The 15,492-nt window shown below is 38.0% G+C and overlaps 1 protein-coding gene across 2 annotated transcripts in view; it reads left to right on the forward strand.

Moving 5' to 3' along the window:
- NRG3 (neuregulin 3) overlaps positions 1 to 15,492 on the forward strand; it is a 414,656-nt gene that overhangs the window by 343,085 nt on the left and 56,079 nt on the right. The window contains exon 4 of one of the 2 annotated variants that reach the window (XM_063337738.1): positions 1,983 to 2,009. In XM_063337738.1, the coding sequence (XP_063193808.1) occupies positions 1,983 to 2,009 (27 nt within the window). The remainder of the gene's footprint in view (positions 1 to 1,982; positions 2,010 to 15,492) is intronic. The other variant, XM_063337739.1, reaches the window with a different exon arrangement.

A 15,492-nucleotide genomic window follows, 5' to 3' on the forward strand; every position in this document is an offset into this window, starting at 1 on the left:
GAGACCCAAATCCTTCAGCCATTCTTCATAAGAGAGGTGTTCCAGTCCCCTAATCGTCTTGATCTAGTTTACAGAAGGATGCAAGGTATGAATTGCACGTAGATAAGATTTGCAGATTTCACAGGTACAGAAAATGAGAGGAAAAAACACAAGTTACAAATCTCTGTGAATTAGTATGTTGAATGCACTTTTGATATTTCTGATCTCATGCTTTTATAAAAATTACATCCCTGTGTCAAATGCACCAGGGGTGTTTGTATGTGGCGCTTGTACGTGAATGCAAGAATATAGATTAGAAGTTCGTAATGTGGAATACATGTCCGTATGGTTTTGAGTTATGTATTTAACACCAAAAAGGAAAACTCATTTGGGTGTTACTAGGCTTGCATAATGTGCCTGTCCTAACACCATGCTAATAAGGTATTTATACCACATGGCATCATCTTATGTTCTTTTCTTTTGAGATGTATATTATGTCTTCTGCATGAAGATAAATATGGAGTTTAGCAACTATTACATAAATTTGAATGCTGAGTGAACTGAGCATGCTGATGCTCAATGCCTTCTCCTGGAGGGACTGAAAGGTTGCAAAAGGTGAATCGCTCATTCTCAACAGAAACCGAAATATTTCACATTCTTGTCACAGGTATTGGAGCTGATAATTTATACAATAGTGCTTAAAATTACTATTGACTTATGTTAGAAAATCTTATTTTAACTTTGCTGTATAGTTCTGAAGTGGACTTTGAAAGTTGCAGTAGGTTAGTTAATGGGACCAAGTGTTTCACGCAGCTCCCTGTAGTGCCTCCCAGCTCCAAGCACCAGCTCCGTCTTTCTTGTAACCCTCCTGCTCTTTCCCTACTGCCTTTCTCTCCACACACGCTTGGAAACTTTGGCAAAATCATGTATTAATCTGTTGTGTATTAAGGAAATGTGACTATAAATTGCAAGGAAGACAAACGCAATTAAAATATTTTGCTTTTATTATATTTTAAAGGTAAATACTGCATTTTCCTCAGAAAAACAAATCCTTCTTTGTTCTTTATAATGCAGATTATTACCTCCCATGGAAAAGCAGAATATTTCAAGTCTAGGATAGAAGAGAATTGCATTCTGCAGCCTTTCTGCAGGATGGACAATTTGTTATTCTTAATTGCGTATCAACTTAAACATACTTCCTGTCGACTTAAAATTATGTGTTTTATATAAACTTAAATATCTTTTGCATTAAAACATCTGTCTGTTAGAGACATATCATATCCTAATTTGTCATGTGGAAAAAAGGGTTCTGAAATATTTTGAACTCAGTGTGGTAAATTCAGTCGATATTCTAAAAAGTTAAAATTTTTGCTTTGGTTCTAAATGTCTTGAAATTGTTGCATGATATCAGGCAGACGGCTCAGCAGGGAACATGGCTGCTGTTTCCTGCGGTCAGATTTTCTGTTACCCCACAGATAGAAGTGATGCAGTCACGTTGGGGGCAAGTGTGGCCGCTGTACTGTAATGAGAGCTGCAAAACTCAGTAAAAGCCTTTCATTCATCTCTTCAGGTTTTGATCTCTGCCAGAGAAAATGAAAGCAAGAACCTTGTCTAACTAATGATAGTCGTTAGCATGTTGAGAGAGGAGTTTCAGATGGAAGAGAAAATGAAATTCCTGTAGGTAGCTGGCTTGAGACACTTCAGTCGAATATAAATACAATGAGTAAAGGCGTTTGTGTTCGTCCCCAAATACAATTCCCTTCTGTGACAGCTCAGAGCCCTAAATTCCCGGTTTAGGATTGCCCTTTGAGGGGCAGGGTTCTGCTTTTCTTTTTACCAGTACACACACACTGGGGCCCCGACCCCGCATTGCGTTCTGCGGCTCTGCCATGTAAATACTGGCTGCTACCAGGGATGATAAAGGCGATGTTTTCATTTTAGTCTATTTCTAACATTTCCATCTCTTTTTTCTTTCTTTCTTTTACATGCTTTCTTGGGTATAGCAGACCATTTAGGAATTGAATTCATGGGTAAGTGTTCATTTCTCTTCCTTTCACTTGCTAATATTTATCTTGGTGCCTTATCCCAAAGCACGTGGAAATTAATGGGAGGATTCCCATGACCTCCATCAGTGGATTTTGGATTGGGCTCCTATTGCGTTTACTGATTACATTTGAAATTATATGAAGATTTAATTTTTCTCTTGTCCACTGCTAGGGAGCTTAAAAAATGCATAATGATGTTTTGGTATTTTATTGGTGTTTAATGAAGCATAATATAAGGATTATATGGCCATATCATGATGTTTGAGGAATAATGTTTTATATGAGATTTTAGGAAATAGTTAATGCCTATCTTCACGTAAAGGAAAATAAATTATAAATTAGAATTAATTTTTTTTTCAGAATTTGGTGTTGATTACAATGTTAAATGTAAGTAGGTTGAATAAGAACCATTTAATTAGCTTTTAACAGACAAGTCAGAGAAATACCTTTAAGAAAAGGGACAAATATCTGTGATTCTGTGAAATAACTTCAGGTTAGGTGAAAGGTAAAGCCAGGAGTGAATAATTGCTTCTTATAATTTTGGAAAGAAAAAGATTATGTTCTATTGACTCAATTGCTGTCCCATAATGTATTCATAGCCTGACGGGTTAGCAGGTCATCGCTTCTCCTCCCAGTTGGTGCTCCGCAGAGAGCAGAGGTAATTCCCTCGAGGAAGCCAAGGTTTGTCCTTAGCGGAGTTAGTGGACTGGTGCATCATCTGCTTGCAAAAACAGCTTGTATAAACTATTAAATATGACCAAAACCACTGTAATAAAAAGTTTGCAAATTCATATCAAAGTCATAAAAACTTAATTTTAATGTGTCCTTTCCCTATGTTGAGTTTTACTTAATTTTTTTAAATTTTAAAAATAAAAATATGCTAGCCTAGTGATTGTAAGTGGTGTACGGGGATTTTGTTGACAAGTGTAAGTTGTCATGAAGCCAGTACGGTGATGAGTATTAACGGCGTGGCAGACTGCGTTAGCAAGAGGATAACCAGCAGGTTGAGGGATCTTTTCCTACTGCTTTTGGACTTGCGTGGCATACCTAGAGAACGGTCTGTCTTGTCTCTAGAGAAGAGTTCTCTCTAGAGGACTATTCTGTGATCCCCAGAAGCTTAGTGTTTCACTTCACTTTATATGACACTTCAGAAGTACTGGTGCAATTGATGCAAGTATTTTCACAGACGCAGTGGACAAGCACAATTGGGAAATGGTTACTTTAAAGGCTTTGCATATATCCCAGTTTTACTGCTTAACTCAAGTTGTAGGCAGCAGTCTTGAGGCATACGAATGGAAGGACAAGCATATACATAAAAGAAACAGGATAAGGAATATATATAGGATTCTTCGAGTGAGCCTTTCCATAGGAAGGAGGAAAGTGTTACCCAGGAGGCAAAGCTGAATTATTTAAACTTTATTTTGAGCATTTTAGTTTCCTCTTTTTTTTTTTTTTTTAAGACATCTCTTTAAGGCTTGAAATAAAGCCAACCCCTGAAGTCTTGGCAGAAAGTAGGCTTCTCATATGAGTATCTTTCTGATTGTCTTATTTAATACTGGAAGAGATCTTGATGGTATAGAAATTAATGAAATCTTGTGTCTCAAGCCTGAAAATATGACAGCAGTCTAAAATGAGGCTTGAGGTGGTTTTCTGTGGGCTAGAAAAAATCAAGTTCCAGAATCATACACAGAAGTGAAATGCTTGTGCTTCTTCAACCCTCTTCCAATCCTTTTGAAGAATTACTTAGGAAGTGTAGGCACATATGGAATTATTACTGTGCACATGGTGAAGTACAAATCCCCACCCTGTATACAGAGACCAGGTGACAATATATACATCAATTAGGGCCACTTATGCAAAGTCTCTCCCATGAGTTTACTTCTGTACCGTAGAAAATAATTGCAATTAGTAGGAAGTGTATTATCCAATTATTTAGAACAGCAATATATAGGTGCTGCAGAGCTTTGCCTTGTTGTATGTGATCCAGGGAACACTCTTTCTGATGTTTTCATTGCATTTGTGGGCTCCATTGCCTTAGGAATTCCATTTCCATCATCATCTTACAGAAATTTTGCTTGAAAACCATGTAAGCCTGTATTTCAAGGAAAGATTGAACTCTTTCCACAGAAGGTAAAGATAAAATCTCGTGTAGATAGGAACATCTGTTTATAGAGGTGCACCAGGGGACAGATGAAATGTAGACTAGCTACACATCTAGCTTAGTGTACATTCACCAAGAAAAGTAGATGAGTGTAATCTTTTTTCTTTTGGCTAGACTCTCAAGACTTGGAGTGTATATACCTAGCCAGTCCTTTTACTGCCTGTTGTGAACCAGTTGATACTGTCTTCCCTCACAAGCTCCTGTGGCAGCCAGTTCTCGAGCTCAGTAGTTCGAGGCTGTGTACGTTGCTTTTCCATTACCTGTTGAAATCAGATCCTTAGCTCTCACGTGCAGGACTTGTTGAACAAGAGTTATGCATTCAGTTTGTCTACCACACTGGCCTTTGTGTTAACCTCTCTCGTATTCTCACACCCCACTTCCCCTTTTGGGTATTGTCAGGTTCATGTTCCATACAATATTCAATATTGTGCATTCCCAAACATGAATACCTGATACTTTAATATTGTTGCTGGCTTTGGTTTGCAGTGTCTGTTTCTTTGTATGGATAGCAGAGATAAATGCAGGCATATTAATGTGGCATATCTGTTTTTAAATGTTGCAAACATAGCAGTTAACATCCAGTTCTGATGTATGCACGTGCAGCTTCTCTTGAATTAAATGGAAGACAGGTATGTGTTCAAGGGACACGATGTCCTTAAAAATGTGCATTTAAGTGTTATGATCAGAATGGCCAGGCTTTATGACATTCCTGATGATAAGGAAATGTGTTACGCTTTCTACTACCTCAAAGGAAAAAAGAAATGAGACTTGTGTTGGAGGCTCAATTGTGAGAGCAACATCCAATTTCCATCTCTGATGCAATCTTCGGAAAGGCTTTGGGCAAGGAATTTTAATCTCTCTGTGCCTTAGATTCTCAGTTACGGTAATTTTTGTCAGGCTTTCTGCATTTAGATTCCTCAGCTCTCTGGGGAGTCTCTTTCAGTAGTGTGTAACACAGGAACTATTTCCTCCTTGCAAGAGGGTGCGGACTTTGCCGCCTCCCTGCCTGTTCTCCCTGGTTCCTTGTAATGGGAGACCAGGGCACAGCTCGTGCGGGAGCGCAGTGCACGCGGTCTGGGCTGGTGCTCCTGTCTGCACGGTGCCCACAGGGTCTCACCAATCACGATGCAGGCAATTTTATTTAAATTTCCAACACAAAGGTAAGTAAATGTTATCACAGTGTTCCTATAAGCTGGAAATCTACACATTGTGTTAAGATTCATGTCTACTGAAAGCAGGCTAGCTGTTGGTAATGCTCATGTGAGGCAGTGAGTTTGTGAAAAAAGGAGTTTGAAAGATTCTCATTATTTAACGAGAAAACAAAGTAATGTATTGTTAGCATTAGATAGCATGGGGATATGTGTATCTACAGTTTATTACCACTTTTTGACCCAAGTGGTTAACCGTGCTTCAGGGCTGAATTGTTTATATTTGTCTGCTGGAAAATTTGGTGGTGAAGCCATCTCTGGTAGCCAACATGGCTGATCAGGTTACTTTGGTGCAACAGGTGGCAGCTGAGAACTGAGTTGTGGAGACCGACCTCATGCATGTGGTCCCAGCTGCAAAGTGAAATCATTGCTTTAACTGCCAGATAAAAGGAGATGCAAAAGCCTGGGAGTGATCTTTGGAAATAAGTGTTCTGGGCAAAGAGTCAGTGCCCAAGACAAGGAATCATCAGTTTTAGTTATTTCTTACGCTGAGAATGAGTAGAGTTAAGTTGTGTTAAGGGATGAAATGTGAAGGTGAGTGGGTATTGGAATGACCTGCTACAATACAAGAACAAACATGACTATTTCAGCAATTCACCCGCACCACCTAATCTGATGATGCAGAATCTTCAGCTTTTGTTCTGTAAAAGTAATGTAGAATGGATACAGTTGAAAATAAAACACACCGGTTGCTACAGTTTTGGTGGAAATACAGTCATTATATTAAATTATCCTCATCCTTAGGGTGCCTAGCAGTTAAACCAATATAAATGTTGTAAACAATAATGATGTCATAACCTGAATCTCCCCATGCGTGAATTATAAAAATAATATAGCAGTTGCTATATTTAGTGGCTATTTTTAACGTGCTGATACTTAGGCCTTACACAGGAAATAAATATTTTTCCTTAGAACACTTTCTGGAAATTTTTTTCTGGAAAAATCAGAAGATGCACTGAAGTCAATGGAGTAAGAATGATATAGAATACCTTTGTAAGTGATGAATCATTAAATAACATTTAATTGAGCAAAGCAATAAAGTAACCAAAGGACGGGAGCCTATGAAAATTTATATATCTTTTTGCAACAATTACAACGTGAAACGTATTCAGTTTTCTGTACTCCGAGCAGTAGTTAATATTGGAGAAGATGGTGCATGCTTTATTTTCACTGTGCTGATTCTCACTGCCCCCTCATTGCGGTAAGACGCTGTATGCATAAGACTCCAGGAACACATGACCCAGTTAACTAAATTGACTCTGTCACCTTGGGTCATGCACTGCGACAGATGCATTTTGACTTTTCCAAACGGCAAAAGTTGGTTCTGCTGATGGGCAGTATAAGCACGACTGCAACAATTTAGTATTTTTCCTCTTTGCAAAGAAATGAAAAGACAAAGTTCCTTAGCTCCTGCACAGCTCACAAAATGTGCCGCTGGTGAGCTGCCCTCTGGAACTCAGTGTCTTGTAGCAGCAAGCAGACAATGAAAATAAATAACCAGTGTTTGCATGGATGGTCCTGGCCTCAGTTACCATTTAGCGGCTCTCATGTGTTATAAAACCCTGTAACACTCCTGTCCTCACTGGAAGAGAGGATGAATGTTCAATTACATGAGCAAAGAATGTATGTGTTCTAAAGAAGCATGTTTGAAAAATAAAGTTCAGTTTTCCCTGTATTCCTTTTTTAAAGTGTAAAGCAGGTAGATCCTTTTCTGGTAATATGGAACACTGACTCTTTTATGCTCCCGTTCACACAAAATCTGTTCTTAGAGATTCTGATCACAGTTGTCCCCCAGTACTATCAAAGCATACCTGTCTACTAATTATATTGCCATTAATCAAAAGCATTTAAAATATTTCATCTGTACTCCTTTAGCAAATTCCTGAACAGCTGAGAGAGACTATCCTGATAGGCATTGATACTTAATAATGTTTACTACTGTTGTTGTCATCGCTCCTTGAATCCCTTTGTTCTTCATCCTGCCCCAACTTTTCATTACCTTCTTCTGATTTTACCTTCTTAAGTTTAGTTTTAGCTTTGCTCTTGGGATCTTGTCTTTCTGTTTGCTTTGTGAAATACCTGTCCTTTTTAAGTATGCTGCAAAATAACAATAGTGTCCTGAGGCATGAAGTGGCTTTAGATCTTCAGCACTTTCCACGGGATTCTTTTAGCTGGGAAGAAGAGTCATTTATCACCTCTAGAGAAAAGAGACATGAGCACCAGAAGACAGAATTTTATAGAAACATCTGATATCTGTGTGCTGTGAGAGTAATGGATGAAGCAGAGATTCCTCAGGGGCTGGAGGAAGCTCTGCCGGTGGTTGTACCTGTTTAGGAAAATGTACCTCTTAAATGAAAGTCAACATGCATCTGGTGAACATGTTTCAAGCTGCCTTCCAACATCTTGGCTCAGTTTGGGGGAATATGGTTTGGTTTTGGTTTAGTGGGAGGGAGAGATTTATTCCTAGATGTTTTGTAACCTAGTTACCATCTTGGTCCAGCGCTACCATCTGCATTTTCTCAGTATGTCATTTTTCCAATTTATCTGCATTGGCAATGAACTGGGTTGGATTAACTTGCATTATTTTTAAACGGCAAAACTAAGATTCACCATGTGGTTAACTTACGTGTGCTGTAGTGATTTATCAAAATAGTAATGCTGTGAACTGTGTGTATAAAATGGATAAAATAACGTTAATATCTGTAACATACTCTGGTGACCTTCCTCTGTGTTTGGTTTCTTCTGCTTTCTCTAACTGAAGCTACTAATAATTTGTGATGAAACTTACGGAAACTAAAAAAAAGTTGATAACACAGTATGTTGACAAGTTTAGAAAGCCAGAATTGGCCCGGGTTTGTCTGTTTTGCTGGGGGCTGGGTTTGGGAGGAGGCACTAGTTGCATTAAGCACGGTATCGATCTGTGAAAGTGGGTAATGTCAGCAGTAATGCTGTGTATAACCGTTAGCCTGTCACCTCCCATGTGAATGTGTAATGTGTATCACAACGTGCTGACTGGGAGTACTAGTACAGTCAAAGTGTTGTCTGTGCTTTAGAAAAGAGAATTTGTGAAGCCTTAATATTGTGTATGAGCCTTCAGGTAAGTTTCTACGTAACTCCTAGTGCCAGGTACAAACTTCTGCAGGGTGCTGGTTTCAAGAACAATCGTGCTGTGCTGTCACCTTGGGGAGAAAGGACATGTGCTTCGAGGCTGGATTTCAACCCAGGACACAGCATCTCATCTGCATACAGAGGGGCTTTGCTGTATTATGTCTTTATGTATGCAAATTCTGTGTACATTCTGGTTTGGGATTAGGCACGTGCCCTAGGTTCCTGCACGGCTGGTGTATCTCAGAGGTAAACACGTTTTATCATGACGTATGGGTAATTGGATTGCACCAACACTGAGCAGACAGCTGTGTATTTAAATGTGACCTTATACCCAGTCAGTCTCCTAACCTGCATTTTGATTGTGGTATTTAGGTAAATGCTTCGCTGCGCTTGAGGGATTGTTAAAACTGACACCACAAGGGTATGATAATGCAATTAGATGACTTGCAATTGAGATTTTACTCTTGGCCTTGTTTGGGCTCAGTTGCAGTTTAACCAGATGCAAAAATACATAGGCAGTGACTTGTATATATTGTACACTGCTGAAACAAGCCTAGCAGAACAAGGACGAGATCTGCATGTCAAAGGTGACGGTAGAGACAGCTGCCAGAAGACTTGCCAGTGACACTTTATATTTCCATTCGAGAGAGGACCTAGGAGGAGGCTTCAAAGGAGTAAGTACAATCCGGACATGCCCGAGAACTTGGAATCCATTGTTAGGCTACTAGGATGGGGTTTTTTTATTAGCAGAAGGCTGTTTACTGTGTACCGAAGTTATCTTGCTACAGGAGAAGAGGCTCCAAATGCCAGAGCTGTGCCCTGTTTACGCAGCCACGGTGAATCAGTGTTACTTTGTCCTTTTCCTACTTGGAGGTGTTATGTAGATGTCAAGTCTCACCCAGTAAATGATGCAAGGATTCGGAAAGCAGAAGGTAAGTATCACAATAAATGTTCCATGACAGTGGTGCTCTTGTAATGTATGTTACGCTTGTATAGAAGAATTGATGTTTCTGACAGTGAACTAAATCTTTCTGTGTCCTCTATGCCTAGAATGAGTAGAGACACTGTCCTGCCAGTAATTGCTGGAAGCAGAGGAGAAGGGTAAGCAGTGTGGAAAAATTGCCAATGCGCTATGTAGAGACTAAATTATTTTTTCATATACTTCCTTTTCTTTTCTTTTGCAGGAGCTGTAGGATATTGGCACGTGGAGAAGTGCAGAGATATTATTCCTACTCTGGCTGATTGTTCTTAATAAAGTTATTTTAATGATAATTGAAAACTGCCTCATGATCCCATTTCCTGTCCCCATCAGCATCAGTTTATCCCCTGTTTCAAAACTAATCTTTCTGTGCTGAAAATCACTGTTTGTCCGGTTACCTGGGGTATCTATCAGTATGTGTTTCTGACTAGACAGCCCAACAGTTATCTGGGAAACAAGCCTGAGCTGCAGAAAAGGAGGGGGAAAAAACAAATAGTGTATATCAGTGTGTATGTATTGTTCTTGTATCCTCAATTCTTAACAACAGTTTAAATAATCACAGAATTGCAAACTGTTTCTAGCAGATGACAGACGAGCTTTTTTTGTTTAACAGTGCTGACTTTTCATCTTTGGTAAAATTAATTGCCGTGAGGTATTTCATTTAGTATGGCTTCAGAATTTTCAAACACCATTTGGATCATGTCCATGTAGTTTAGTCACTGTGGTTATATTTATTGTATCGGGTATCCAGTAATTCTCATATGAATTAATACGATCCTTTTTTATTTTTGTGATAAGTTAATTATGTACTACTCCATGCCTACATTAGCATGTAAATTCTGTTGTAATATAGTATTTCTCTATGGTTATTCTTTCAGGTCTCTTGGTAATTTTGCATTTCATGTTCAAATAGAAAGGAAAATCAAAATGGAAATATAAAATAATAACCTGGTGATGGAGGAGCATAAAATGTGACAGTATTGAAGTTCTCAGCAGAATTAACTGAAACAATTTACATTATTCACTACTTGACAGTGAAATACAAAAAATAAAATCCACTCAAAATAACAGATAGAGAAGAGCTAGATAAAATAAATTAGACCAAGCAGTTTGAGGAGGAGATGGAAGTGAGAGAAAAGAAGTTTATTTGCCATTAAGAGCATTAGTACTTCTATTAGCAGTTTCCCGAACATCGCTGTTAATGGCTAGGACTGTAAGTTGTTTCCTTCTGTCATTGCAATAGTGACCTCAAGTCCCCAAAAGTAGAGGTTTTCAAGTCATGAAAGGAACGTGGAGTTAAATCGGCTGCGCAACTTCCATACTGCAGTGCGGAAGGCTGCCCTGCCTGCGCCTTACCTCCCTCCTGCGCGGCGGCCAGCTGCGCTTGCAGCCTTCTTGCCAGTCTGCCATGGCATGGGAAAAGTACCAAGTTCTTCAGTGCTGGAAAGACATAAGTATCTCTGTGCAAGCCAAGAATATTTAAAATTGATGCCTACAAAAACTTCGGGTGTTTTCAGAGTATTACTTGGCTGGAAATTTTGAGAATTGCAGTGTTGAACTTAAGATTTACTGTTGTCTTCCTCATGATTTCTGACTAAAACCCATGGATATTTCAATCAAATTTCTATTATTTCTAATATGACCTACAAAACTTGAAGTCAAGATGATGTGACTGGATTCACACGTGAAGTGAATTTGTCCTTTTCCTGATTGGCTCCAAATCACCTAAAACTGAAAAATAGAAAAATCCCTCACCAGTAGTTACAAAATATAGCATGTATAAGTAATTTTGTGTAATTGTGCAAAGCTAGGAGTATCTTCCTTTCTTCTCTTGAACTTTCATTCTTCTTCTCCCTTCTTCTTTCTTTTGTACCCACCTCGTTCTTTCCTTTTTTCTATACCCCTACAGTTTCATAAACTTACTGATCAATGTAACTTTATTTACATGTGTGTTGCTGTTTACAGGAGTAACTACAAATCAGTTGTATCACAGCTGCTCTGTTTAGCTTTAATGGAGAGTATGACATGCAAACACTGAAGTTTTACTCGTTTATAATTGTAATGTCCCCTCCTGTATCCAGAAGTGATACAGCATTTGAAAAATGGGAGTCGCAGTGTACACTAACTTGCCCAGCTCATAAAATATGAATGCTCAGAAAATGAATACGGCAGAGTTAGTACAGTTAATCAGCTTTAGAAAAACAAAAATATGTATTTATCACTATAATATACACTTGCATGGGATATTAATGAAAAAATACCAGCTACTTCATTTTCTGTATTTATTCTACACTGTGCTCGTTAATCTCATTCAAGTAATTAAAATTTGTTTTCAGGATAAGGACAATTTGCTTCTGATGAGAAAAGTTTAGATATCTTTTGTGCTACGTTTTTCTTTGGGTCTGTAAGGTAGAGTCTCTGTACTGAATATAAAGCCAGCTGTGCTGGAAATTTTATAGATTACAGTGAATTTACAGGGTAGGCCTTTAAAATTGTAGAGCTAGAAATAGTTGCATGTAGTGCATTGTTAGAACGTGTACCATAAAAAAAAAAGTAAGTCTTTATTAAACTCAAATAAATAACCTGCCTCGGTGAGAATAGCACTGTGTCTCCTGCTAATTTTGCTGCATGAAGTTTCTTTATGCTTCTGTACTTTGGGCAATCTGCTTAAGACAAAACCAAGAAAGTGTTCTCAGTTAACTGTTCATTTAATGAGTAATGAAGAGAAAATCACCAAAACAAGTAAACGTTTTATTTCAGTCATTTTTTTCTTGTAAATCTCTCTAATGTGCTTTTAAAGTTTCTCGTGCCTGATGGAGAGTCTCTTTACAAGGTAAGGGAGTACCAGAGTATCTCATTCTTTGAATTAGTAGTGAATCTTGTTTTGAAATAATATGTCTGACCGTTAGTGGGAAGAGGTGAGTGAATCCTATAAAAATCCTATAGAAACAAATCAAGCCATTTTAATTTATTCCAAGAAGTGACTTAAGGTTGAACTGGAGAGAAAAGATGGATGTACTTGTCTTAAGTCAAGCTGTTTCTTTGAAGTTAAATAGCTACTCGTGTTTTTCCCAAGTTGACTTATTTTAGGCTACATGTTCTATGCAAGATTTTGCTCCAATACAACTAGATTATCTCGTGAAAACCTCAACAGAAATATGGTACTTCTGTTACTTATGACTGGTTTGCCAAACATGACTAGTGATTTGCAAGAGCTATGCTGGAAGGGCAATAGCTGACTTCTCAGTATTGGGTCAGAGTTTCTTCATTGACTGGGATGCAACTGGTGTGGATAGAGGACATCTGAAGGACAATTAAAATGCATGCCTTGTCATTGATGCTGCTTTATTCAACTTTTATGGCAGGTGTTGTTCTGCTCAAGGGGTGAGTAATGTAATGCCGTTGGCTTGCTTTCTCAAGTGATTTGTAATTTTTTCTGTATCTTTTAGGATTTGGTAGTATTCATATATCAGCTATTTTTATCGTTTCTTTGCCTCGATACCTTTATGGATTGGATTTAGCATCTGTAGTCCATGAATCAGTTCAGTAATCATCCCATTCAGTCTGCTCATTCGCGTGCAGTGAGGATCTAATAGTCCTTGTGCAAAGAAAATTCAGAATCACCTTTAAGTTTGCAGCTGTAACTTTTACTGTGACAAACTGCCTTGTGAATTTAGGATTGAAATGTGCTCCAAATACCTTGCTGCATGTCTACCCTGTGTTCCTGGATTCTGGTGGTGCTGGTTTACCATCTCACCCGTGCAGCAAAAATGGGGGCACAGTCTGTTCGCTTTTTCGGTACTGTGAAGAATGTGGTGGAGAAAGAGTTCACGTTTTAAGAAGCCCATTCCCTGCCCCCGCTGTCCCCCAAACATGTTCAGTTTCCCTAATTGTTTTATAAATTTAAAGTTTCAATTTAAATTTGTAGAGTTTCTTCTCTCAATAAAGTACGTTGATAAAAATTAATGAAAATACCAGTATATGATTCACTTGTCTTGGAATTATCTTCTCATAGATACATTCCATGATGTAACATTACTCTTTTCGCCCATTCTCCACTCTTTATGGTATCAAGGTTTGTACCATCAATCATTTCATTTATCCTTTTGTCATCTTTATTGCTTGCTCAATCTCTTTGAGATCTTCATCTTATCCTTCATTCTTTTGCTCTTGGTTTTCTAAAAAATATTGATGCTTGTGTTGATAGCACAGCTGTGGCAATAGACCTGCTTGCAAGGTCTTCTGCTGTTCAAAGGAGTGTGTCCCTCTCTCTGTCATAACTCTTGTGTCACTGTTCTTGAGAGAATAGCTTTTTAGCTATTTACTTCCTTTAGGTGTTTCTCCTCTTATTTTTATTGTTTGGCACAGCTATTTGCAGCCATCTCTTATTTCCTGGTTATTTTGGTATCACTATTACTTCTGCTGTTGATGTTTTTTTGTTTTTTTTTTCTTACCAAAGGTCTGTAATATTAAATTTTCTGAATTATTCATAAGTCCATGTATGAACACCTGCATCTATTATTCAGAACTCCTTATTTTATTTCTTTTTTTTGCTAGAGTTTAAAACCTCTTTTGTAGTTCAATAATAAATGCTAGCCTTCAGTTTTTTCAGAGTTCTTTTGCCAACCTCGTGCAATCTCCAAGGTCCCAACTGTCTTTTAGTTATTTGCGAGGAGCACTGCAGTGCAAGGAACTACGTACTTGTTAAAATAATTTAGAGTATCCCTTCCCTCTTTGCTGTCTCTGTTTTTATCCACTAACGTCTCTGTGCGATATGTTTGAAGTGGTTCCTGATCTATAATGTATTGTTTACTAGCTATTATATGTTGTTTACTAGCATACGAATCTTTTTTCTCTAATTCTTATCTCTGAATATTACTTGATACTTACTGTCTTTTTAGCTTTGAAGATGTGGTAATTGGGAAAAAAAAATGTTTTCTTTTGCTTTATGCTGCCTGTTTTGCTCCCTCATGCACTTTTTATTTCTGTTCCCCACTTGTCTCAAAAGTCTGTCCTCTAGAGCATTAGTCGGTGTGCCTCTGAGTTTTCCTGTTTACTTAAAAAGCGTTTGTAGAATGGAAGTCCCAGAACCACTTAATAATTCAGGATGGAACCTGAAGACTTGAAGGTCTCTAGTCCAATCTGATGCTCAAAGCAGGGTCAACTCAGGTGCCACCAGGCTGCTCTGGGCATTACCCAGCTTATTCGTTACAAACCAGTATGTGCAAGACTGCACAACTTCTCTAGGCAACCGCTTCCGAGACAGGACAGTGCTTGACTGTCCTAATGGTAAAAGGTTTTCCCTGTATATAGATAAAATGTCTCATTTTCATTTATTACTTGTGTAGAAATAGTCTAGAATTATGTATTTTCTACTGCTTGATGCTTTATATTTCAGACAAATAACTGCTTATTGATATTTAATTCTCTGCTTAATTTGAATGAAGTAAATACGTATTTAGTCTTACTTTTGATAGTCCTTCTTTTCTTGCTCTGTCAAAACTATGCTAGTCCTCATTTCATTCTGCCATTTTACTAGCAGAAAAAGTATGTGATATAATCCTAAAGTAAAGCTCCCTCTGCGGCTTTGTAATTTTCCAGACCCCCACAGTATTTTATCAGCTTTATGAAAAGCACGTTCTAAAATTAAGGAGCTGAAGGCAATTGTTTTAGGTTAGATGATCATAACTGAAAAGCTAGGAAGTTATTTTGATAGTTTAAAAAAAAATTATTTTCCCCCTTCATCATGATAGGCAGTTAAAAGGCAGAAAATAATATGTTTTTTCCTCTTTTTTGTCCCTTTCTATGTAATATACGTTGATTTTTTTCCTATCATTTAACTTGAGTGTAAAAGGATATAGTCGTTTTCCTTAACGTTATTTTTCATTTTCTTCAGCAAGTGATCACGCATTAAGATCTTTTATTCACTAAGTACTCTGAACGCAACTGTGTGAGCTTTTTTAGTTAGCCACCCAAAAAAATGAATCATAAAAGATCTTTCCATTTTGGAAA

The sequence above is a fragment of the Chroicocephalus ridibundus genome, chromosome 6 (assembly GCF_963924245.1).
Source record: "Chroicocephalus ridibundus chromosome 6, bChrRid1.1, whole genome shotgun sequence".
NCBI lineage: Eukaryota > Metazoa > Chordata > Aves > Charadriiformes > Laridae > Chroicocephalus > Chroicocephalus ridibundus.